Source organism: Grampus griseus, assembly GCF_964374135.1.
Source record: "Grampus griseus genome assembly, chromosome: 4".
In the NCBI taxonomy this organism is placed as follows: Eukaryota; Metazoa; Chordata; class Mammalia; order Artiodactyla; family Delphinidae; genus Grampus; species Grampus griseus.
The window spans coordinates 92,829,265-92,856,905 of NC_138997.1; the positions used below are offsets into that span (position 1 = coordinate 92,829,265).

A 27,641-nucleotide genomic window follows, 5' to 3' on the forward strand; every position below is an offset into this window, starting at 1 on the left:
TTTGCCCTGACTCCTCAGCTCCTCCTCACAGAAGAAAAGTCCTTCCTTCAAGACGGTCTCAGGCACACTAGTGTTTAACTGGACCAATCAGATGCAGGGAGGCGGGGCTCGTTTTCTGTACTGCCTGAAGCCCGCCAAACGCCCCGACACCTCTGCGCATGCTCAAATCCTTCCGCTCCTGGCACGCTATTTGGAGCGGTTTGCGCATGTGCGAGAGCGAGACGTAGATGTTTGTCCCAAGGCCTTCCCGTACCGTCCAGGCGACGAGTCGCCTCCTGGTTTCGGAGTGTGTCCGGCATGTGTTAGTTGTTCTCCGGCAGCAGTCGCCGCTGCGGACATGAACCGCGAGAGCTTCGCGGCGGGCGAGCGGCTGGTGTCGCCGGCTTACGTGCGGCAGGGCTGTGAGGCCCGCCGGTCGCACGAGCACCTCATACGGCTGCTTCTGGAGAAGGTACCGAGCTTTCGGGTCCCTCCCCAGCTGCCGCGCACCCCAGGCTCCGGCTCCGCCCAGCGCCCCTGTTAGTTCCAGGACCTGCCTCACCTGCTCGTGTTTGCTGGTTGAGCCCTGTCCCCAGAGTCTTTCGCAGCTGGGCATGCCATATGCCGGCTTGCGCCGCTCAGCTCCTTCTCAGCCTCGCCAATGCTGGCAAAAACCCAGAGAGTGTTATTAGGGGATGTGGGGAGTTCGGAACGTCGAGCCCTTTTTTTTTTTTTTTTTTCCTAACTTCGGGTTGGGGAAGCGAGGGGAAGGCCGGCATGATTTACTTTTTCGTTTGCGGATAGGGCAAAGTTCGTGTCTTCCATCTTTCACTACTCCTGGGGAACACATGATATTTATAAACTACGATATACTAACTCGAAGCAGGTGTTGCTGAGGAACTTCACAGGTCTCGTTCTTGCCAGCATCCTGAATTTTAATGTCACTAAAGTTTGACAACCCTAGTTCTAACACCCTGGTGTGAAAAATCCTAGTTGAAGACAAGGTTTATTCGTTTTCAGTTACTTTTAACTGCAACTTTAAACCTGAGTAATCTCATTGTATTTATCATCACTTCTCACAGCATCGTGTGGATAATTGTAATATAGTGTAACACAAACATTTTGCCTATTCAGAGTTTCTTCAGAGTGCTGAATTTATGTTTGAATTTTAGAAAACAAGGAGCATGGCAAAATGTGCATGGAAAAGTTTTAAAGTTCATTGAAGTAGGGTTCTGGGGAATGATGGTTTTTTAAATATAGTCATAAGCCTTTTTTTGTTTTCTTTTTTCTTAAGGGCAAGTGTCCAGAGGATGGTTGGGATGAAAGTACACTTGAACTCTTTTTACATGAACTTGCAATCATGGATAGCAACAATTTCCTGGGCAATTGTGGTGTGGGAGAAAGGGAAGGGAGAGTGGCATCTGCATTAGTTGCTCGGCGACATTACAGGTATGATTTTTTTAAGTACAAAGTATTTCCTTTTCCCTTTTTTCTTTTTTTTTTTGGTTAAAAACAATAGTGGCAGTATTAATCATATTAAATTATAAAATGTCCGTTTGTAACCTACTTCTTGTTTAAATGGGCATGTGAACTAGATGCCACAGGGAGATGGAAACAATGTACCTGAGTAGGTGCTTTTCAGGACAATAGGGTAAAAGTTCTAATATGAGGTGGTTATATTCTGGGTCAGCTTCTGGGTGATTAAGGATACTGGCTGTACGTTCTGTTAAGAATGTTTGTACTGTCTATACATTCTGTTAAGAGTGTTTAACCTAATAAACCTGTTTGGTTGTTAAGAGTTTAAAATATGCTAAGGTTGTTTATAGTTTTCCATGTTTCTTTTCTAACATGGCAAGTTTTTTTAGAGAATGGTATATTTATAGAACTTTAACGTCATTCATCTGCATCTAAACTGAATCCCATTTTATAAATATCTTGCTTGTTGCAGTAGATGTAGGAAAGGTATATTATAATTTTAGATTATTAAGTCACTTTTTTCTTTTGCATTATTCAGAAAGCTTTTCATCAATTCTGATAACCATTTAGTTGTTAGTGGTTCCAAATATGATCATTTCTCTGTTCTCCAACCTTTCTGTGAAATACAGGTAAACTCTTTAAAACTCCCGTCTTCCATGATTTTAAATCATGATGAAATTTTCCTAGGAATAGTAGAATTTTATTTCAGCCGAAACTATTGCAGTCAAAACTAATGATAATGAATGTATGACCTGAATGAAAAACTAATGGTTAAAAATAAGGTGATAACATGGTTGATAATATATGTAAAAAAATGCTTAGTATGTGAGGTTGCAGTGGTAATAGAGTGTGACACGTGTTCTGTGATAATTCCAGTGTGCAGAATTTCTGATCTAGGCAACTATAAATGACAAACAGATTTTTGATTTTGAAGTGTATTCAGAGGTATCTTTAAATAGTGTATAACATGATTAAATTTAAAATGAGTGGATTTGCACACTAATTTTCAAGGAGCATGTACTTCTTCTAAACTTAAGGCAGTATTTGAAACATCAGCTCATCCCTGTTAGAAGTTAGCTCACTGCTCTGATTAGGGAAATGGGAAGAAAGAAGAGAATTTAATGTTGCATATATCCTGGTTTTCTATTGCTGTATAACAAACCACCTCAAAACATAGTGGCTTAAAACAGTCATTTATTGTTACCTCTGACAGGTTACCTGGACTCAGCAGGTGATTATTGCTTCAGGTCTCTCATGTAGTACAGTCAGGTGTTGGCTGAGAGTTTAGTCATCTGAAGGTTCAACTGGGCAGTTTATCCAAGTTGAGTCACTCAGATGGCTGGGAGCTCAGATGACCTCTCCAAGTGGCTTGGCTTGGGCTTTCCCCAGCATAGCAGCTGGCTTTGAAGAGAGGACCCCCTGCCCCCCACCTCCTCTTGAGCAAACCTTTCAAGAGGCCAGATGGAAGCTAGAAGGCTTCTTATGACCTAGCTCAGAAGTTCCAGACCATCACTTCTGCTAGATTCTTCCAGACCAAGCAAGTCACTAAGGCCAGCCCAGGTTCAGGTAGAGAGGAATTAGACCCCATCTCTTGGTGTGGCAGTGGCATATGGGCATAGGGAGAAAAGGAATTGATGGTGGCCATCATGAAGACTAGCTACCACAGCATACTTGATGAATTTGTTTTGATTTAATTAGATATTTTCACATTATTAATAGTCAGGTATAGTGTTTATTTGGTTATTGTATTTGTATACTTATACAGTGGATTACTTAGAACACTGAATATTTTTGTCCAGTTTTTGGCCATTTTTTGCTTAGGTTCATTCATGGAATTGGACGATCGGGTGATATTTCTGCTGTGCAACCCAAAGCTGCAGGTTCTAGCCTTTTGAACAAAATTACCAATTCTTTGGTCCTGGACATCATAAAGTTGGCTGGTATGTACTGTGTTAATCATAATACTTTTGGCTGACCAGTCACACAAACCTTTGCCTAATTTCTTTTATTAATGCTTCTCTCCAAAAAGAGTATAAAATGGCTTTTGAAAAGACAAATATATATATATATATATATATATATATATATAAAACTTTTAGAATAAGATAGAAAATCAGAGCCATAAGCCTGGAGGATGAATTTAGCAGTGAACTTCCTGAGTGTGAGTACAGAAGAATAAGCACTAAGTCTGTTAACTCTTTTTATTTGATAGAAGTATATCATTTCTTTAAGAAGGATGCTGTTTTTTTAGTGGAATAACTAATTTCTGTTTTTCTTCGTATTTGTAGGTGTCCATACAGTGACCAACTGCTTTGTAGTTCCGATGGCAACTGGTATGAGTCTAACCCTGTGTTTCTTAACATTACGACACAAAAGACCAAAAGCAAAGTACATTATATGGCCACGAATAGACCAGAAGTCCTGCTTTAAATCCATGATCACTGCAGGTAAAAGAAGAGAAGTAACATATATGTTTTTCAATGTCACAGAAAATTCAAACTTTTTATATAGAGCTAGATAAATGAAAAAGAAACTAAACCTGTTCCTATTCCTTCTTTTTGTTGTGGTAAAATATACATAACAAAATTTACCCTTTTAACAAAACATTTTTAAGTGTATAGTTCCTTGACATTAACTACATTCCTCTTGTTGTGGACCATCACTGCCATCTCGCTACAGAACTTTTTCATCCTCTGAAACTGAAACTCTACCTATTAAACAATAACTCTACCCTCCCCACCACCCTCAGTCCTTAGCAATCACTATTCTACTTTCTGTCTCTATAAATTTGTCCTTCATATAGGTGGAATTATAGAATATTTGTCCTTTTGTGACTGGTTTATTTGACTTAGCATAATGTCTTTAAGGTTCATCCATGTTATAGCATGTGCCAGAATTTCTTTCCTTTTTTAGGACTCCCATTGTATATATATCCCACATTTTGTTTGTTCATTCATTCATTCACTGGTACACACTTGGGTTGGGTTGCTTCCACCTTTTGGCTGTGGTGCATAATGCTGCTATGAACATGGAGGTACAAATACCTGTTTGAGTCCCTGCTTTGAATTCTTTTCAGTACACTCTAAGAAATGGAAGTGTTATGTCATATGTCCCTATTCTTTAAAATGGGGATATGATTACCTGCCTCAGAAGACTGTTTTCAGAATTAAGTGGGATGACATACGAAATGCCCAACAATAATCCCTGGAGCATAAGAGGTGCTTCAGGAATGTTTGTTCTGTATACATGAGTGGAGTACACGTAAATAATTACCATGAATCAAAGTACGAGGATACAGGCATCATTGAGTATAGATGAGACAAAAACTTTAAGTTGGTATTTTAGTATTTGGCTTGCTTAGGTCAAGTTGAATTTGAGAATTTAACGTTATTTTTTGAATGGCCTCAGTCTGTTGTATGAAATGAACAGTATTGGGCTGTAATTAAACTGCATAAATAATCCTAAAGAAACTCGTGTAAAGGGATTCATAATAAGGACATATAGCAGAAATGGGTAGACTTTTAAAAGGTTTATTTTAAGTGGCATAAAGCTGTCAAGTCTGTTAATTTGCAAACTATTAACCAAAGAACTGATAACCAAACTTAGAGAAGGATTGGCATATTGAAAAACTGTAAACTTTTTCCAAATGATGTTATGACTTGGACTGTGTTATGTTCTTAGGAAGCAAGATGGTTGTATTCTTAAAAAAACCCAAAAACTTGCATCATAGTTGTTTGAAAACAAAAATAGGGTTGAGTGTAGAGAATTTGAGAAATAATAGAGAATTAACTGTCCTTAGGAAGTTACTTATTTAAGTAAAATTTTCTTTGTTTTAATAGCTGTATAGATATGAAACCTAGAGTTCTGTGGACCACCGTATATGAATTGATGATTTTATAGTGGCTGAAGGTTTATATTTCTGTAGATAGAATGCGGACAACTTGACGTGGATTCTAAAACAGAAGACTACTTGCCTGTAACTTTGCTTTAAATTGCTGTGTGACCTTGGGGAAGGCACTTAATCTTCCTAAATTTTGACTCCCTTATCTTTGAAGTGAGTGAGTTGAGCTAAATGGTTTCAGAATCCCTCATAGCTCTTAAATCCACAAATCTAGCCTGCTGCTAGATCTGGTATTTGAGAAGACTGAAGATGTGAGTACATAACTCGCGTGCAAGACAATTTTTATATTTAAATTATAGAAGGCTTTTGTAAGCTATGAGATAGGTCTACTAAAATGTCTTGTATTTTTCTTTAGAGGTAAAACATTAAGTTGATGATTGTGATTTGTTTCAATACTTGAGCTATTATTTTTGTTCATCTCTGAAATAAAGAGAAATTTAAAATAAAACTTAAATGTTGCCAGAGAATGAGTAGATTTACTTTTCTATGGACTGAAATTGAACTGGGCTAAGTGACCCTTTTTGTCATCAGTGAGTCTTTATTACTTTTGTAGACCTCTATTTAACATTTGCTTCCTTCCCAAAATTAGTCTTTCATGTCATATCAAAATGTTAAGTAGATTTGTAGTCCTAATTATGGTCTAGACACCGCTCCGCGGCATGTGGGATCTTCCCGGACCGGGTCACGAACCTGTGTCCCCTGCATCGGCAGGCGGACTCTCAACCACTGCGCCACCAGGGAAGCCCTTGACCTGCCTTTGACTCATGCTGGTATTAAGCCAGGTCTTTATTATTAGAGAAGGGTTCATTGACTAGAATAAATGTTTAAGAGTTTTTGTGTAGAATAGCACTGCTTCCTAGAGTCCACAATCTCCCCTTATTTCAGTTTATACTAACATTTTGGTTTCTGGTTGACTTGGTTAGGTTTTGAGCCTGTGGTGATAGAGAACGTTTTAGAAGGTGACGAGCTACGCACAGACCTGAAAGCAGTGGAGGCTAAAGTCCACGAACTTGGGCCTGATTACGTTCTTTGTGTTCATTCTACTACATCCTGTTTTGCTCCAAGGGTGCCTGATAGGTAAATGATTTGTGAATATTGTCCTTCAGTGTTCATTAGTCTTTTACATAAAATGCACTTATACTAATTCTCAAAGATGCCTAAATAACATTTGGCAGTAAATACTACGTGAATGGACTGTTGAAGAAACAACATAATGGCTTGGGAAAATAAAAATTAGATATAGAAGAAGGAAAAACAACTAGTACCAAGTGGAGATCCTTTTATCACCTGAGTAGATGCATAGCATCTCTGTTTTCTTGCTCTTCTTTATGTTTCTGGACGTCTTGCATCTTCTTCCTTATTGTTTAATGGAAATCTCTAAGCTAAATTTTGGATTTACATACTTGTTTTTATTGCCATCTCCACTTTGATCTTACAATTAGTTTTCATATATAGGAACTATCAGTATTAACAGATTTTAAAGAGAAAATTTTAGAATTATTGTCCTCTAATTTTTTTTTAATTGCAAGACTAACCCAGATATACAGTTAGGTATATAATTGTCTTTGCATTTTGAGAAAAATGCAGATATTTAAGAAAATTTTTTTTAAAAGGCAAACGTTTGCTTTTCTGAAGGATGGCTGCAAATTTTTATTCTGAAAATGTAGTAGGCTTAGGTATAGTAATAAATATTTCTAGTTTTGACAGCAACTGTTGGTTTCATTTTAACATTTTGAACAGAAGTGCTAATAATTTGTGAAAAAACTATTGCTTTGGACTATTTTCATAGCATCAAGTTATACTTTGATTTTAATTCATGGAGTCATATAATTTGGCAGTAATTAATGCATGTTAGCTTTTACTATAGGCAGACTTCAAGAGACAATTTTAAAACCCTGCTCTTGAAAATTTACCTTGCTTCATTCATGAGTCTGGATTCTATTTTCAGATCATGTTGCATATGCTTTAGTTGTTTATTCATTACTTATCAATCAAATTTTAAATTTGTATTTAAATATTAAATAAGCATCTTTAGTCTTTCTTCATTGATGTTTTTGCTATCTAGAAAAATTTTAATGTGGTTGAAATAAATTACATTTCTAAAAACACCATATGAATATTTGTATTAGTTAAATTATTTATCCTTGAGGATATCTTTGTTTTTGTTTCATTTTGACTAACTTTTTTTTTAATTGACGTATTTTTAATTGATGTATAGTTGATTTGCGGTGTTGTGTTAGTTTCTGGTGTACAGCAAAGTGATTCAGTTATACATATATATGTATATATCTATATAACATATATGCACACATACATATATATATATATATTCTTTTTCGTATCTTTTTCATTATGGTTTATTATAGGGTATTGAATATAGTTCCCTGTGCTATACAGTATGACCTTGTGGTTTGTTTATTTCATATACAGTGGTTTGTATCTCCTAATCCCAGACTCCTAATTTATCCCTCCCCCAGCCTCTTTCCCTTTTGGTAACCCTAAATTTGTTTTCTGTGTCTGTGAGTCTGTTTCTGTTTTGTAAGTTCATTTGTATCATATTTTACATTCCACATATAAGTGATATCAAATGGTATTTGTTTTTCTCTGTCTGACTTCTCTTCGTATGGTAATCTCTAGGTCTGTCCATGTTGCTGTAAATGTCATTATTTCATTTTTTTTATGTCTGAGTAGTATTCTGTTATATATACAGACCACATCTTTATCCATTCATCTGTAGATGCACATTTAGGTTGCTTCCATATCTCGGCTATTGTACCTAGTGCTGTTATGAATATAGGGGTGCATGTATCTTTTTGAATTAGAATTTTGTCTGTGTATATGCCCAGGATTGGAATTGTTGGATCCTATGGCTACTCTATTTTTAGTTTTTTTAAGGAACCTCCATAGTCTTTTCCATAGTAGCTGTACCAGTTTACATTCCCACCAACAGCGTAGGAGGGTTCCCTTTTCTCCACACCTCCAGCATTTATTAATTGTAGACTTTTTAATGAAGGCCATTCTGACTGGTGTGAGGTGATACCTCATTGTAGTTTTGATTTGCATCTCTCTAATACTTAGCGATGTTGAGCATCTCTTCATGTGCCCATTGGCCATCTGTATCATTTTGAATAACTGTTTTGGAATGTTTACAGTATGCCTGGTATAGTGCTAAGTACATTTTACATGCATTTTCTCCTCTGGAAAAAATCAAAAAGGTTTTTTTTCAGTCAGTAGAATTCTCATATACTATTTTTTGGTGGTGTTACATAATGAATGTTTCTGATTAGAGTGAACTTTAGGAAAATGGTGATGCTCAGTTATTAGTAATATGTTTGAATTTCTGATTTTATTAAATTTAAAAATACATTTTGATTTCTTTAAGTTTAATTCCTTTATAGTCTTAATTTGAACATATATATTGTCTTTATTAGTTAACTGGACAGAGAGTATTGTGGGGCAAAATCAAAGAAAATGTTAAAAAAAAGAAGAGTATCATTTCTTCAAACTTTGAAACACCTTAAATTGGCTTCTAAGTTAGAATACAATCTGATTCACATGGAAAATATTTTTTCTGCTTCTCTTTGCCTTTCTCATACACATTGAAAATATTAGCAAATTTGATCAATTCAGAATATTTAAAACTATTCAAGTGATTTTAAAAAAATAGTACTTTATGTTATTATAGTGCCTTACTCTCAAGGAAGCTTGTTATCAAGGAATACTTTCATTAGAACACAAACATGTGAAAGTGCCTTTTATGAAGAAAATACTTGTGTGTATCCCAGAAGGTCCATTTTGTTAAAAACAAAACCTGATTAGTTTTCTGCTTGATTTGTGAGGTTTATGAAAATGAGTGATAAAATAAGTTTTTAATTCATAAAACTTTTAGGGAAGTAAATTGAAAACTTCTGACAGTTGAATAGAATAATGTTAGTTCTGTTTGTAGTTTAAAAACATATTAATGCACAGCTACTATAAAAGGAAAATGTATTCTGTGTAAGTTGATAATTAAACCATATAATATATATTTGTAGTACATTTATCTGAGAAATAATTTTTATTCTCTCAAAATGCTTTACTTCCAAATTTTTTATACTGTAGACAGAACGTTTTTTAAAAATTAATTTTATCAAACCATAGGATTTAGTTTTAGCTTCATAGTGTGAAGACATTTCTGTTAGAGATGACTTCAGTCACAAGTATTATTTGGTTTTACAAAGGAACATCATTTATTACACTCTAATTGAAATTTATTACCTTACTTTGCATAAAGTTAGACTCTCAGATTGTTTTAATATGGGGAGTGTCAAATGAAGGAGTACAAGTGAATTTAAAACCAGCAGCTATTTAAAAGATTCTTCAGTATCCAAGTTGTTGGAAAATGTTATTTTGGTACTGAAATATTTTAATGTTCTGTATTTTTTAATACATTAAAGTCTATTTGAAAATGTATTTTTTACTTTATGAGATGCTTAATGTGAGATTTCTTAACATTTCAAGATATGCTGATTATTTTGCGGATATTAGCTTAGGATGATAAGCAACTGAAAGCATTTAAAAATGAGCACATCAACCTTGTAAGAGGTCTTTATAAATAATCTGCTTCTTGCTTTTTATATAGGAAATTTTCAGGTGATTTAAAAGCTACCATCTATGTAAGATTTTTCTAAATACACATTTTCTTATTTATTGGTGACATTAATTTAAAAGCTTTTTCAAGTTTATCCTTAAATGCCTGCTATGCATTTCCAAGGTGCCAAACTATATGCTAAAATACTGCTGTAGAAATTTCAGTTTGTCTTTTTTTTCCCCTAGTATACTTTAAGGATAACTATTAAATTAAAAACGTTTTTTCATAATTTATTAAGACAGAGTATGAATATGTCTTTCTATTGAATATGTTTATAGATTAGAAGAACTGGCTGTGATTTGTGCTAATTATGACATTCCACATATAGTTAACAATGCTTATGGAGTGCAGTCTTCAAAGTGTATGCACCTCATTCAGCAGGTAAGAGAGTTTCCAAAGATATGTCAGGGAAAAATGGATTTTAACATATTTGGGATTATTACTTTGTGTTTCTTACAACCTAATACAGAAAAACGGTTAATCTAGCATCTTCTAATTCATGGAGCATTAGAAATTTGCATCCAGTAGTCACTCAGTAAAAGTCATTATTCTTTGCTAGTGTCATTGGACTATAGTTTTGGTCAGCACCAACATGGAAATACTTTAGTAGCTTATTTTTTTAACTTTCTGAGAATGTTGCATTGCCAATGTTTTTTTCATTTTTCTAATATAGTGGGTTATAGTGTTTTTAAAACTATATTGATTAGTGAAAATGACTTCATTTATAAACATTCTAGCGTATAACTATGGAGTTGGCAGGTTTTTAAAAACTGTGATTTTATTTTATTTTATTTTTATAAGCATCACCTAGATCCCAGTCATCTGTTTTAGATTCTTATTTTTAAAACATGTCTGAGCTTCCCATCCCACTCAGAGTAAGAGTCCCACTCAGAGTAAGGGTCCCATCCCACACAGCCATGGCTCTGTGTCCTCAGGCATCTGCAGCTTCCCTGATTTCATTTCCTGCTGCTCTCCCTCTTACCCACCCTCCTGGCACATTTGCCTCCTTTCTCTTCCTCTCTTATGCTACCCGTGTGCACCCCACTCCTGCTCATACCTCTTGTTAGGTTGCTTTTCAAGAGAGTTGCGTGGCTTGTTACCTGACTTTCTTTAGATTGATGAGACTTTCTCAGACAGCTTATCTAAAATAGCACTTTCTTCCTTGCCAGCATTTTCTATCCCTCTTTTTCTGTTTTGCCATATTCATTGATTTTAAAGTACACATTTTTCCATGTTATATCTCTGAAATTGAGGTGTCTTATAATGTTAATTGGCAATGTTTATTCTTACCTAGTGGTATGTAAAGTAATGGTGCTTCTTGAAATTGATGGCCTCTTGCTCTTTTTCTCCATAGCACTTGTCACCATTTGATATGATGTTTGTTTACTGTCTGCTTATTGGTAGTGATTAGAATTAAGGTTCTGTTAGGGAGAGGACTTTGTTTTGTTCACTGTTGTGTCCTCAATACTTAGGACAGTACCTGGTACATAACTGACACTCAATAATTGGTTACTCAGACAATTGAATGAATAAATGATGTATTACATTTACTTAACAGTGATTAATTATTCACACTATATCAGGATATGGATAGATATTATCTGGGTATGATATGAATTTTATGATTTGCGTGCATAATGACGTTAGTCAAATATTCAGTTTTGACACACATGTGAGTTGTGTTATGTGGTTAAGAGTTATTCACAGATTATCTGTGGCCTTCTGCCATGTGGTGGTGAATGCTGCTTAGCCCTGTAGATCCTATCTCATACATTTTTTTTGTTATTTTGAGTACTAGTATTATCTCTGATATAAATATGGTTTATACAGTAGTATTAGCTGATTTGCTTAATTTCTTTACTCAAAGTTTGTACCAGTTAGTATGTAACTGACTGCAAGTAACAAAAACCCAACCCAAATTAGCTTAATCAATAAGGAAATAGATTAGTTTACATAACAAAAGAAGTCCAGAGGTGGAGTGGTCGTCTGCGTGGTATTCGAGGGTTTCTTAAAACCTTTGAGGAAGACCATTTACTGTTTCCTTGGTATCCTTTTGCATTATTCCTTAACTTTTTAAGGCTTATCACAGTTTCAGACTAGATTATATCTAATTTGAATGGTAGCAGAGGAAGGTTGTACAGTTAGCTATGCTGGAAATCTTGAAAAAACATACTATTTCAGTGATTCATTTTTATTCCTCCTCCCCTTTTTCCTTTCTCCTCCTCTTTAATTTTTAGCAGCCTTAATTCTTTTAAAAGTCAGATATTCTAGCATTCCTAAAAGTTTAGAAAAGTGAGGAAGGGATAGAAGATCACTCATAACCCTGTTACCCTAACAATTACCCTTTAATAATTTGTGTATCCCTTTTTTCTCTTTCTTTAATACATATACATATTGCTTTTTACATGGTTATAGCCATTGTGTACATTTAGTATTAACTTTCTAAAATGTAGTCAAAAGCATATTTAATTTTTAAACTTAAATATAAACTTAGATTATATTTCTATACTCTCCACATGCTTATAAAGTCTTCATTGATCAGTTTAATGGCTCCTTAACATTTACCCATATGTTATGTACTTAACTCAGCAGTGCTCATTGTTTTGGTGCTCATGACATATTTTTGAATACTAGAAAATTCGGTGGTGTAATTGAAGAGATTAAGATTCTTAAATGAAAACAAGCTCCAGGATACAATATGAAAGCTGCCCATGGAGTTGTGCATCACGAATACCCTACTTTGTCATCACCTCTCTTAATTCGTGAGGTGGTTTTACTAAAATTTTAACCAGAAAATAACACTATAAGATGGTAAATGAATTTTTATAAGGTAGCTGTTGTATTGTTGCAGATACTGTATTACCTTCTAGAATGGACATTTCTTTAAAAAAAAAAAAAGCAGTACATAAAAATTGGCCCTCACAAAAAGAGATGGTGTCCCTATTGCTTTCAGCCAAATAAATACTTGGGTCTTATTCAGTGCTAGTTGTTTCATGACATTCTAAAAAATTAAAATTAGCTTTAATTTATCTCAGTAGTTTTTATCAGTTATACATACCATTTACTGAGTACCCATACGCACCATGTGTCAGGCATCCTGCTAGATTTTTTTTTTTTTTTTTTTGCGGTACGCGGGCCCCTCACTGTTGTGGCCTCTCCCATTGTGGGGCACAGGCTCAGCAGCCGTGGCTCACGTGCCCAGCCACTCCGCGGCATGTGGGATCTTCCTGGACCGGGGCACGAACCCGTATCCCCTGCATCGGCAGGCGGACTCTCAACCACTGCACCACCAGGGAAGCCCCCTGCTAGACTTGTAAAGTTTATTAACTTAATCCTAACAGTTTAAGGTGTACTTCTCATTGTTTCCGTTCTACAAGTGAGGAAACAAACTCGGAAGTATTAAGTGACTTGCCTAAGGTCCCAAGCTGCAAAATGGCCCATATAGTTCAGTGTGATTCCAAATCCCTTTATCTTCGTCTAAAAATCAAAGTACTAAAACTGGGAAGCTTTCTTGAGAAGATAGTATTGTAATAATCAAGCAAACAATGAAGAAAGAGGTATAACTAAAATGTTTCAGAATTTTTTTTTTTTAGGGCAATGTCCCAGAATGACTCAATGCTGAGCATATAGAGCATTCTGATATGCATATGTAGTCCCCAGGAAATTAGCTTTGCAGAACCTATACTTCTGACATATACTAAACTGACTAATTTAGGAGACTCATGGAATATGGATGTGAGGACACGTTAATAGAGAGGGTTGTAGTAGAGTCACAAAAATACATAGAATTAAAAATTGTAAGGCTCCCCAAGTGTGGGAAGCAGCAACTTTTGTTTATTGAGAATTTGAGAGAAGTACGTGTTATACTAGTTATTCATAGACCTAATTGTCAGTTCATTCAACAAATATTTGCAGGGTTCCCACGGATGTGCCAGGCAGCAGGGTAGGCACTGGGGATGCAGTAGTAAATACAACAAAATCTTTATCCTCATGGAACAGAAGCAGACAGTAAACAATAAGGATGACAGGTCTTGATAAATGCTCTAGTATTTGTGGGGGAGGAGTATCAGATGGTGTGATCCAGGAAGTCCTCTCTGAGAAGTAACATTTGAGCAGAGCCCCGAGTGTTATGAAGGCGTGAGCTGGGCAGCTCTCTGGAGAGATTCCAGACAGAAGGTAACATCAAATGCCAAGACACTGAGGCCGGGATGTGCTTGGAATGCATGAAGAATAGCAAGAGGCCAGCGTGGCCGGACCAGGGCAAATGAGAGCAGCAGTGGTCGTAAAGAAATTTGAGGTGTGTTAATTGAGGTGTGTTAAAGATTTGAGATTTTATTCTTGGTATGGTCATCAGCCATTGGAGGGTTTTGAGCAGGAGAGTGACGTGTGACGGCTGCGCTGTGGGGAATGGCCTGTAGGAAGGCAAACGGGGAACGCTGTTGCAGTAGCCCACATGAGATGCGTTGGTGGCATGGGCCAGGGTGGTTGCTGTTAAGGTGTTAAATGGTTGGATTCAGATGTATTTTGAGAGTCGATCTTACACGATATGCTGATGAACCAGATGCAAGGAACGAGGAAATGAGGATTCAGGGACTCCAAGACTTTTGGCCTGAGTTGCTGGAAGGATGGAAATGCCATAGGAATAATATTTTACTTTTATTTATTTATTTTTTTTGCGGTACGCGGGCCTCTCACTGTTGTGGCCTCTCCCGTTGCGGAGCACAGGCTCCGGACGCGCAGACTCAGCGGCCATGGCTCATGGGCCCAGCTGCTCCGCGGCATGTGGGATCTTTCCAGACCGGGGCATGAGCCCGTGTCCCCTGCATTGGCAGACAGACTCTCACCCACTGTGCCACCAGGGAAGCCCAATATTTTATTTTTTAAACATGGACTCTTCATCCTGACTACCTAGGTTTTTGCCTGGGTGACTTTCAGTAAGGTGCTTTAACTGCCTGGATTTGAATCTCAGCTGTGCTATTAACTACATTTCTGACCTTGGGCACGTCACTTTAATTTCACTGTGCCTTAATTTTCTCAACTGTGAAATAGCTATTATTGTGGCATCTGCCCAGATAGCTATTGCATTGGTTAACTGAGTTAAGAATGTAAAGTGCTTAGAACAGTGCCTGATGCATAGTAAGTTCTTAGTAAATTTTGGCTGTAATTATTATATGAACAATGATCTGTTTTATTCACTGCTGCTATGCCCAGAACCTGGAACAATGTTCGGCAGATGATAGGTGCCCAAATATTTGTTCCCTGAATAAATGAGTGAATGGATGAACTGATAAATGGCAACCGTTTACTTCTCCTGTGTTTCCTATTCTGTTTAAGCCCTTCCAGCCTTCTGGTGTTTTTCTCTCCTCCTCATTAATGGCCCCAGACTTTAGTGTGGAGAATGAGGTCTATACACCGTTCCTGAGGTTGGGTCCAGCCTGTTTGTTTTCTTGCCACAGAATTTGCTACCCTTTGAATGCTTCTGTGTTTTAGTGATGAAGGGGTTCTAGCAAAGTCTGGTGCACTGATTGCTCTCTTAGTACTCCTCCTAATTTAGGTTCAGATTTCTCTCAGGAAACCTCGGGCACTACTTAAGTGTTAATAAAAAGGCAACTCTGACTGTTCCACTTTATTTTTATGTGCTACTTTGCATGGTTTTCAGTTATTTATTCAATTAGTCTCATATGCTTCTCTCTGTTTTCCTGTGATAAGGTGAGATTTTCTCTGATCATAGTTTATGAGGAAGTTAGAAAGGAGAATGACAGGGGAAGGTTAAGATTTAAACAATCATGCGATAGCCTCCGAAGTTGTCTGTGCCCCTTCCCTTTTCTGCTTTTGCTGCTTCTACCTATGGCCTGGATCTGGCCTCTTAGATTAGGCTACTTCTGTTCTCTTCTATCTGCTCCTTCTATTCTCCCTCAGCTATGGATGTGGATATAAAGTGGGAGGATGAAGGTCAAATAGGGTTACAATATTAATAGGAATGTAGATTGTGAATACAGATTGAAAATCTGTGGCTACAGATAAAGAAAAAAACTATCATAGTTGAAGTTTAGATAGTATCTTAGTTTTTAAGAGGAGGAAATTGAATCACATTAGGCAGAAGGTTATAGACTATGTCGCATGGGACTAGAGCTTAGTTTTACATTTCTAGCAAGTATTCCGTCTTTCACCAGAATACTAGATTTTCACTTGAAGTTCATTTGCAGTGGAATGAGATCATCTAAGATTATAACATTAGGAAACATAAGTTATGTAGAAACTCTTACGTAGAAACTCTTATACCAAGAGTATGCCAAAACAATTCCATTAGTTGAAGTTAAAAATAAAATTTTTCTTTTCTCCTTTATTATCCAAGTGGTGGTAGGAGCAGAGCTTGTTGCTTAAAGTGGTCACGCAGGTTAGTAGATTATCCAAGCATCAAAGAGAGGCACTTAATGTATAACTTATTGATTGGCAGCGTGGGTGGCTACAGTCCATTAGATTATGGTGGCCACTCGTGAACTCACAGAGGGTGTTTAAAATTACTTAATAGTTGTAGGACCCACTGTTGTTATTTATTGTCAAATAGAAGAGCACAGATGAAAGGCATGGGAGAAATTCACTCTCTCTTACTCAATTTTAAGGTGAAAAGTTCTGTTTCAGTGTAGTTCCCACCTGAACTGATACTGAAACTCTGCCTTCCTCACAGGCTTGGTGTGAAATTAAATGATTTATGTGTGAAAGCAGCTTGTAACTATAAAGTGGTCTTCCACCTATAAGGAGCAGCATTTAAAAACTCAGTTTAACGCTTAAAAATATTTTACTGGCATCGGTACAAAGAAAATAAAAATCTTTCATCTGGTTTTTGTTTCTTTGCATTGTTTTAATGGTATTTATTAATAGCAGTTGCTGTCTCTTCTTCTAAATATGTAATACTACATCTTATTCCGTTCTAGGGGGCTCGGGTTGGTAGAATAGACGCTTTCGTTCAGAGCTTGGACAAAAATTTTATGGTTCCAGTAGGTGGCGCTATAATTGCTGGCTTTAATGATTCCTTCATTCAGGAAATAAGCAAGATGTATCCAGGTAAATAAATCAGCTGCTCTTCAGAAAAAGTAACTAACAAACAAAAATCCATTTGTACATAGGCTGCTGTAATAAATCTTAATTTACAAAGCTTTTTTCCCTTCTGAATGTAACTTATCATCCTTATTTCAGGAAGAGCTTCAGCTTCACCTTCTTTAGATGTCCTTATTACTTTATTATCACTTGGATCGAATGGCTACAAGAAGCTATTAAAAGAAAGAAAGGTAAGCTTTCCCGTTAGGTGTAAACAATACTGTTGACTAAAACAGTACTCCAAAGTATTGGTGTTTTTGTCTATTGGTTTATCACATTGGGATGTAGATACCTAGCAAAGTCCTAGGGGATTTACTTTGATCTGGATGGTTTTTAATTAATCATTGTTATCCTGTCTATTCAGATATCCTGAGGAATCTTGGAAAAGTGATTTTTGCTTTTGTGTTTGTTTTTGTCTTAAGAAACTCCTGCATCAGGGATTCTTATTATTTCGGTAAAATTTAATTCATGTATCACTTACAGGTAGAGGCTCTTAAAAGACAAATGGACAAATTTTTTCTTTTTAGTTTTGGAAGCCTGAAGATTTGTTTAGGTGTGACATGTCAGTTGCAGGAGGAAGAACCAGGTCAGATGTTGGCCAGCTTCTCATTCTAAAATACTAAGTCCATCCCTTGGCATTATTAGAATGCTGAACTCATTGATTATGTTGATTATGAAAAGAAAAGTGACATTTGTGCTTAAAAATTGGACTTTGTGGGCTTCCCTGGTGGCGCAGTGGTTGAGAGTCCGCCTGCCGATGCAGGGGACATGGGTTTGTGCCCCAGTCTGGGAAGAACTCACGTGCCACAGAGCACCTAGGCCCGTGAGCCATGGCCACTGAGCCTGCGTGTCTGGAGCCTGTGCTCCGCAACGGGAGAGGCCACAAAAGTGAGAGGCCTGCGTACCGCAAAAAAAAAAAAAAAAAAATTGGACTTTGTCTCCAGCACTAAAAACTAGCTTAATTCAGGGGCAACTCCAAAATTGTAGATAGACAATGTTGGTAGGGCAGATCAGACTAAGATGTTTTATTCATCTCCCATCTGGGAGAGCTAGAGGCCCCTGGTGCAGTTTTTGTATCTGTATAACTTTCTAACACTTTGTAGCAATTACAGTCCCTTAGATTTATAATAGTAATTTACATATTTAAAGTATTTTCATGTACGTCATCTGATGAATCCTCTCAACAGCCTTATGAATATGTAACAGAAGTTTAACATTTTCTGTGCCCTGTTTTACCCTAGTCCCTTTCTCCCCACTAATTCAACGCATAGGAAGGTAATTATTTACTTTCCATTGTTAGGACATCTCTTAAGATTTACGTGATATAGGAAAAAATGCTCAACCTCAGTCATTAGGGGAATGCAGATTAAAACCACAGTGAGATACCACTACACACCTAGGAAAAGGGCTAATATTAAACAAACAAACAAACAATGAAAACAGACAACACTGGCAAGGATGTCAAGCAAGTAGAACTCTCAGATGTTGCTGATAGGAATGCAAAATGGTACAGCAACTTTGGAAAACACTTTGGCAGTTCCTTATAAACATTTACTTACCACATAAACTAGCTGTCACACTCTTAGCTGTTTACTCAAGAGAAATGAAAATTTGTATCTGTACAAAAACCTTTATGTGAATGTTCATGGTGATTTTATTCTTAATTGCCAAAACCTGGAAACAACTCAAGTGTCCATCATCTGGGGTATGAACAAACTGTGGTATGTACATACTCAGCAATAAAAAGGAACAAACTACTGATATATGCAATACTGTAACAACTCTCAGATGCATTACACTAAATGAAATAAGCCTGGCTTGAAAGGCTACATATTATATGGTTTATTTATATGCCATCCTGGAAAAGGCAAAAAAACATCAGGACAGAGAAAAGATCACTGGATGCTAGAGGCTTGGGTTGGGGGAGGGGACTATTAATGGCAGTGAAATGTTTTGTATCTTGATAGTGGGAGTAGTTTCATGACTGTATATGTTTGTCAAAATTCGTAAAAGTGGACACCTGAAATTGTACTATATGTAAATTATGCCTGAAAAGAAATTTTAAATGATTAGACTAACACTCCAGTTTGATAAACTCCAAGAAGTAATCATCTTGTCCTGGCCAGGAGAAAACCTCAGCAGAATCTTTCAAGGGCCCTTCTCCGTATGACAGATGAAGACTGTTTATAGATGCGGAAAGCCATCATCTCTCTGTATGAGAGTTGAGTTGTATCCGATGTCAGTGAGTCTTAGCTCTCCTATCACTAGTTGTTTCCCTATGGAAAAGGTTCTTGAACTCACAGATTTTATTTCATTACTTGTGAAAGAAACAGTTGCTATCTCAGGCCACTTCTAGTTCTAAAAGATTGTAGAATATTTCCTGAAATAAAACAGCTACTTTCTGGGCCTTGAGCGTTATAATCATGGGAATTGGCCTGTGATTTAGTAATCCAGCACAAATCATATGGGTAATTTATAAATCAAACTTTTTTAAGTTTGAAAATTTTAAGATGATGGTCTCTTCAGTTTCATGGTACCTCCTATCCATTTCCACCCCTATTAAGCTGTTTTGACCCCTCCCACCCCCCATCTGAACAATGACAAGCCCATTTAAAGTAGCATGGTCTACAGTATGGACTAGTGTGTTTCTTTGAAACTCAAAGTAGGTAAAGTTGAGTGTAGGATAAGTTTCATTGAGTAAATACTTAATTTACTAAATATCTGTTGAGCATCTGTTATGTGTCAGGCACATAATGTTGATAGAGCAATCAATAAAATAGACAAAGATACCTGCTCTTACGGAGCATGCATTTCATATGGAGGACACCAGCAATAAACAAATCACATAAAATATAAATGTTTGTTTAATACATAAATTATAAAGCTGAAAGTGCTGTGGAAGAAAAGAATAAAGTAAAACAAGGGGGGGTTGGGGATGATGTGTGGGGGGAAGTGGTGAGGACTGATTTTTTAAATGTGGTTAGTGCAGGCCTCGTTGAGAACATATTTGAGTTGACTTGAAGAAGTTTGAGGGAGTATACATGCATGATGGAGAAGAGTGTTTCAGGTAAAAAGCCAGTACCAGGAATCAGGGTCGAGTCAGTGTGTTTGAGAAGCAGCGAAGAGGCCAGTATGGTTGGAGCAGCGTGATCAAGGAGAGTTGTGAGAGTTGAAGTCAGGATGGTAATGGGGGTGGGCCGGTCATGTAGGGCTTTCTAGGCCATATAAGGTCTTTGCCTCACATTCTGAGTGAGATAGATAGAGAACCATTGGAGGGTTTTGAATAGAGGAGTAACGTGATCTGATTTATATCAGGAAAGACATAAAGGATCCTTGAAGGATCCTCTGGTTGAAGGATCACTCTGGTTACCGTGTTGAGAATAAATTAGGGGGACAAGGGTAGAAGTTGAGCTTTTGCAGAAATCAAGAAGTGATGTTGACTTGGATCTAGATGGTGCCAGTAGAGGTGATGGAAGTGGTTGGATTCTAGCTCTCTTTTGAAGATTGAGCCAACAGGAATTCCAGATGAATGTATTGTGAGTGAAAGAGAGACATCAAGAATAATTCTGAGATTTTTGACCTGAGCATTTGGAAGAATGGAAGAGCCATTAACTGAGATGGGGAAGGCCGTGGGTTGGAGGGGAAGGCCAAGAGTTCAGTTTCAGACAAAGTTGAAATCAGGATGTCCTCTGATGTCTAGGTAGAGATGTAGGTATGGAGCACGATACGAGTCTGGTGTTAAGAGAGAGAGCTGAGCTGAACATAAAAAATTGGGGAAGTTAATTGGCTAAGAGATTAGCTGAGATTTTAAGAGAATGAGTCTAAACAGAAAAGAAGTGTGAGGACTGAGCTCTGGGGCACTCCAACGTTAAGAGGTCTGGGAGAAGGAAAGAGACCAGAAAAGGAGACTGAGAAGGAGGGAAAGCAAGAACGTGGAGTCCTAGAAGCCAAGTGAAGGAAGTGTATCAAGGAGGGAAGTGTGATTGCCCAGTGCCACTGATAGATCAGGTAGAGTAAGCACTAAGGTTTGACTACTGGGTAGAAAAGTTTCATGTAAAAATCATTCTTAACATAGTCTTTCAATGCAGGGCTTGTGTTATCTAGCAGATACCATATATGTGTAGATACACTTATGTATATATATGAAGTTATAGCCCCTAATATTGAGCACTTACCATGTGGCAGGCTCTCCTTGAAGCACTTTGTCATGTATTCATTTAATCCTCACAGCAGCCCTGTGAAGTGTTATCCTCATTTTCACAGGAAACGTAGTGACAGAGAAGTAATGTGTATGAGGTAAATTGTGGGACATGGGTTTAAATCTAGGCAGTTGGGCTTCTGATCCTCTCTCTTAAAACCTCTAAACTGTACTTTTTTTTATATATATAGGTAAATAATGTAGTTTGGTAGCAATGTAGCTACTTTAAATAGCTATAAATCTGAAGACCTAGGTCTACTAATATCCAGAGGATGCAAAAGCAATAATACATTTAGCAGCTTTGGCCAAAAAAGCTCAGTTGCATTTTAGATATACACTATTTGCTTGTGCAGAACCACTGTTGCTGGGGAACTCCCTCTCTGACTCCAGGTGGTCCTGGTGAGACTGTCAATCACTGGGTCCCTTCTCCTCTTTCTTAGGGGTGGGCATGTGATCTGGCTAGCCTCGTTCTCAGGTGGACATGTGGAGATAGAGTCCTTCCAGCAGATATGATAGTTCATTTAGAGATGTTGTGTCTGTTGCTTTGCAGATAGTAAACTGTAAGGATGTAATCTTATGACTCTCAGCCGCCATATTTCTGGCCATGCCAAGAAAGCCTTCTTTAGAGTAGAGAACATAAGAGGGAAAACAGAACCGAGAGTCATTTGAGTCTCTGGATCCAGCCTTACCTGCTTGTAGAACTGGCTGTTATATGACCAATAAATTACCTTTTTCGTTTTAAACTAGATTTCTAATGCTGATACTTCTTTTTTTTTTTCCATTGAAGTATAGTTAACTTACAATGTTATATTAGTTTCTGATGTTCAGCAAAGTGATTCAGTTATACATATATTCTTTTTCATATTTTTTCCATTATGGTTTATTACAGGATATTGAATGTAGTTCCTTGTGCTATACAGTAGGACCTTGTTGTTTATCCATTCTGTATATAATAGTTTGTCTAATGCTGATACTTTTGATTCCTCTTATACCCTTCATAATGTTTCAAACATTCATTTCTTCTTTTCAATTGTCCCTGCCACAACTCCCTAACTAAAGCCCTTACCATATCACACCTGGATGGTTACAATAACTTACTAACTCTTCTCCTGATCCCCAGTCTTGGTCTACTCTAATTTGTCATGTTGTAGAGCAGTGCCAGGTTATATTCTTAAAATGGGGAAGTCCCTTTTGGTCCAGTGGTTAAGACTGTGCACTTTCACTGCTGAGGGCGCACGTTCAATCCCAGGTCAGGGAACTAAGATCCCACAAGCCGCTCAGCGTGACCCAAAAAAAAAAAAAGATTATATTCTAAAAATGCACCTTTCTTCAAGTTATTCCGCTTTGGGTTTTGGTTGCCTGTAAGACAAAGTCCAAACTCCTTAGCCTCCCATTATGATCCATCGTGATCCTTTGTGGTCTGGTCCCACATTACCTGAGCAGCATTGGCCCCTGCTCGTTCATTCATTCAAGCAAAGAAATGTTTATGCATAGGCCCTAAGGTTAAATTTACAAACAAGACTGACATAGTTGTTACCCTTAAGGAAATTGTAGTCGGGGAAATCTACATATTAAATAAATAATTACAAGTCTGATGAGAGTTATGAAAGAACAAGCAGAGTATATGAGAGCATATATCACCTAACCTTAGCTGGGGCACCTAGCCCAGCTCTCACAGGGTCAAGTGTCACTAGAAGAAGTGACATCTATTCTATGAAAATGCAACTCGTGCACTGATTAAGTGGCCCCCATGGTTTAATTGTAGGCTAGAATTGATGACTAGCGTAAGTGTAGAATTCTTAAAGGGTATTTTAGACTGAGTCTGGAAAGCAAAGTATTGTGCAATTGTTGGAGATTTTGTGATTTAGATCACTTTCCTTTAGGGTAAGTTCAGGTTCAGTAGGTCTGGAGTGGGGCTTAGACACTGCCTTTCAACCAAACTTCCCTGCACACCCAAGTTTAAAACCCATTATTTTGGGGCACACAGGTCGCTTGTATCTGTAACAGAAACTTGGAGAGGAATATATCATAGCATTTTAATACTTATACATAGATAATATTTCATGGAGTTTGAGGTGAACTGCACAAATACTGCAAATATCAAAGCTTGAACATATAACTTGTTAGTTTTCTATTTATTTCTGGTATTTTTAGTTGTCATAGTTATAATCTTTTCTTATACCGTAGCTACTTTTTACCTTATATTGATCAGTCTGCAGGTTTGGCTAAAATTTCATTTTTAAACTAAATAAATAGAATATGTAGCTCAAACAATAAAACCATTACACAGAGTTTTAAGTTAGACATTTTAAAACTATATTATATAGATGCAAATTTTTTAAATTTTTATATGCTGTTATTATAATATCAAATAAACATACTATTTAGTTTTTCCTGTTTTTGTTCTTCTTGAATTGAAACTGTAAATAATAATAGCTAATAATATTAAATATTTCCTATATAAACTAATATAAGTCTTGAGTAATTTGATAGTAAACTTATTTAATTAGCAAATTAAACTGACTGTTTGAATGCACATCCCTAAAAAATTACCATCAGGTGTCTGAAGTGAAACTTAATCCTTGATTTTGGGTAGTCTAGTAGATTACTGCCTACTTTGGAGTTTGCCGATTGATCCCTTTATTCTTAGCATCCTTTGCTTGTTATGTAGTAGACGCTCATCAGATGTTTATAGAATGAACTAACGCAGGGCATTTGGGAACACACAGGTCCACTGTTGTACAGTCTTTTCTTGCTTTACACAGAATAAGTATCTTTCTATAAAATTAGGCAGAAAGTAAATAACATTTTGATACTGACTTCCATTGTGACTTAGATGTTCTTATAGAGACATTTCTCCATATGGATATAGTTGAAAACTTGTGAAAAGGAGTAAGTTAAAATGGTGATTACCTGTTGTATGTAACAGGCACTGTACTTCTGGGAGTAGGGCTTCCTCCCTAGTGGATACTCCTCTTCCAAAAGTACTTTTTCTTACCCCTAAGGATTTTGGAATTGTTGATATTAGGGGTGTTCTGTCATCTTTTTGGAATCTAAGAATTTCTTTTATGCCATGCTTCTTCTGACCATTGACATTTAGGGTTTGACTTTAAAATTTTCAGCTACTTTTAGGTGATACCAAAGGCCCATGCAGGTGTACATTTTGCTTAGCAAGAATGAAAATCCACCTTCTTTGAGACTGACCTGCAGCAGTATGTAGCTCAGCTGGTGAATGGATCGAGTAGGCTGCCCAGCTCTGCTTTTCATTGTGACTTTGTCCTTTATTAATCATCAGGTAAATATTTTGTGGGGAAATTTTATGTTTTTAGTGTTATGAATTAGACTCCATTTTAGATGTCAAGCGGTAACTCGCTTTGTAACATCCAGAACTTTGTTCTTTTTCTTTATCTAGATAGTGTAGAGTGAAATGAACAGGGACAGGACAAGAATAGGATTATAGCTGCAGGTTATTAGCATGTGTCTGTAGGAGTCCTGCTAGCTAATGTTAGTTATTTCAACCTGAAAACTATTTTAGGCTAAGGGAAAAGTAGGTGGGTAGGAAACTAATATTTTTATGAATGTCTGCTGTATGCCAGGAATTCTGCTAGGTTCATTATATTCATTATAATGAATTCATTATTTTCATTATAATGAATTCATTATTCATTTCATGTACTACTCAGAGCCGGTTTCTGAGGTAGGTATTATCCCCATTTTACAGATGAAATTGAGGCTAGAACAAGTATACTTACCCAAGGAGCACATATAAGTGCCAGAACCCAAGTCTAGGTGATGCTAAAGCCTCTGCACTTTCTGTCTTCCCACTCTTCCCACTGCTTCCAGTCACCCATCCACTGTTGTGGAAGTGTTTACCTGCTGTGTGCTAAGCATTTGAGCCATAAAAATGATAATCTCCTGACCTCTGTTCTTATCTAGTGGAGGTGTGTAAAACCCCAAAGGCTCTAATGTATTCATTGGTTTTATTTAAAATTCTTTGTATAGAATTTATTTAGAACAGAGACTATCTATAGTAGTAATTGTCAGAGTATAAAAATGCTCATTTGAGAACTTTGAGAACGCTATCATTGTAAGAGCATAAAGTTTGCTTTTTAACAACTTCATTCAACAGAAAGTATTTTTGTTGAAAAATGTGGATGTCCTCCATAAACCATAATTGCATATATGTAGCATAAATATTGTTTTTTTATTGGATTTGTTGCAGAAGTAAAGGCCTCTTTTGTTTAAATGGACTTGCTTTTGAACTGTGAAAATTTAATCGTGATAGTTTATTGGTTTAGCGCTGGAGAAGCTGAGGCAAAGCTATTTTGCTCCAGCCAGAGCTATTTATATACCATCACTGAGAGCTCCTCTTTATATTATTGGTGTTATTGCCTACTAAAAAAGGAGTGTTAAAAGACAACTTAGGATTTTTTTTTTATTCCTTGCCCTTATTCACCACAATGATATTTTTAGTTTATTTCATCTAGCTCTACATCTTCCAAAAAGGCTTTATCTTTTTCACAGTAGAGGAAGACAAGAACTCAGCTTGAAGCCATTCCTTCTCAAGCCTTTTTTTTTTTGAAGGGTGAAAGGATCAAAGAGAGTGGAACTCTGGGTGTGAATTGAACCTCTTTGCTCTTAGCCCCTTCCTGATCAACACATCTGCTTCATTGAGGGGAGAAGTGACCAGGAAGTTTAACTGAAGAGGCTTTTAAGAAAAGGGGTGAAAATTGAAGAAATTATTTCTTTGAGTTGCTCTATGCAGAAGGAAAGATCAGTCTTAGACGTTCATTCTTCACATTTGGTTCTGGAGAAGATCATTATAATTCTGCTTAGCTTTACTTTTAGAAGAGTGCTTTGCTGAACAGGGCAGGCAGATAATCATTCATTGTTGCAACTATCTGCTGAACTGGACAAGCTCAGAAGAGGAATGACAGAGGACTGGCTGCTCCTGTGGCTGGAATTTGTTAGCTGAAACTTGGAGAACATAAGACATACAGTTTCAAACAATATCCTATAATAAAGCTAAGTTTGGGAACTTAGAAGATTTGCAGCCCTGAAAGTAGAGTAGTTGAATCTCAACAGAAGTGTCAGATTTCAGGCTTGGATATGGGGCTTCAACAGAAGAGTTTGAAAGCAGTGCTTTAGCCTGTGATGCAAGGAGTATGCCTGGACACTGTGGCCTGGCCACGGTTATAGATAGCAGCATCCCTCATTTAGTACCGTTGTCTTCACTTAAGGACATCTGTGTGTGTGGATACATACCAACAGTCCGTTGTCCATCCAACCTTCCATGTTATCAATGAAATACCAGACTACTTGTTATGTTTCCTTTTTTTTGTATTACCCACCTTATGAGGCATATTGTAATAATATGTGAAGTTCTCTTTTATCTTATCCTGTAATATGAAGCAGTATAAGCATAAGACCTTTTTCTTTAGAATTTAGTGAATGATGCACATCTTTGGGTTATGGGAAGGGATAAGCTAGATGCTGGGCTTCACAACTGCAAATCAATTTGCAAAAGACTATACGAAAGATAACGCTTAATATAATTCAGCTTCTCTTCCATTAACATCTTGAATTATGGTGTAAAGGTTTTATATTTTTTTTCTAGAAATGTAGCTGACGTTAGCATTCAGGTATACAGTTCAGTTTATCTCTAGTGAAGAGTCTTTTAAAATTAAGTTAAATACAGCACAAGAGACATAGAAAATCGATAATATTTCATTTCTTTTAAGTAAGATCTTTCTGTATACATTTGCTTGGGGTGCTTATAAATTTCTCCCTTTACGGAAGTATTTTATAATAGATGTCAGTTATAGATCTAACTGTAGCAAAAAATAGTGCAGGTTCTGGAGTACCTTTGATATGTCAGATAAAAACTGCTTAGCTAAGTATTAGTGTAGGAAATAGTGGTACAGTCTCTTAAATGATATTTTTAAAATGTAGTAATATCAATGGGAGAGCATTTAGGACCTTAATATGAGAAATACTGTAGGATTCAGTACATTGAGCTTTAAGATATTGTAAACTGCTTTGCTTATTGGATTACCTATCATAACACTTTATATGGAGTAGAGATACTAAAAATATTTGCGGATGGATGTGAACTTGACTCACTAATATATTCTTTTTTGTTTACTCCCATTTACTAGTGATATGTGATTGAGTTAGTATTACGTTTAGTCTGAAGATTTTTATCCTAATGTTAGCTACAGTTGTAGTGGCATTAGCAAGTCATTGATAGAACTGGTTAGAACTAATTTGTTAAATATTGAAATTTAACATTGGGAAAATTTGTTTTTTAATAGCCACGTATGCATTAGTAAATTTAAAAGCACCCTCTAGGGGTGTTA

At 36.8% G+C, this 27,641-nt stretch overlaps 1 protein-coding gene across 1 annotated transcript in view; it reads left to right on the plus strand.

Moving 5' to 3' along the window:
* The first annotated feature begins 291 nt into the window (after positions 1–291).
* The window catches only part of SEPSECS (Sep (O-phosphoserine) tRNA:Sec (selenocysteine) tRNA synthase), a 35,862-nt gene continuing 8,512 nt past the window's right edge, over positions 292–27,641 (plus strand). Inside the window, exons 1-8 of the mRNA XM_082653837.1 lie at positions 292–451; positions 1,274–1,428; positions 3,277–3,395; positions 3,744–3,902; positions 6,280–6,433; positions 10,265–10,367; positions 16,922–17,051; positions 17,184–17,275. Coding sequence (XP_082509963.1) covers positions 338–451; positions 1,274–1,428; positions 3,277–3,395; positions 3,744–3,902; positions 6,280–6,433; positions 10,265–10,367; positions 16,922–17,051; positions 17,184–17,275 — 1,026 coding nt within the window. The 5' untranslated portion in view covers positions 292–337. The remainder of the gene's footprint in view (positions 452–1,273; positions 1,429–3,276; positions 3,396–3,743; positions 3,903–6,279; positions 6,434–10,264; positions 10,368–16,921; positions 17,052–17,183; positions 17,276–27,641) is intronic.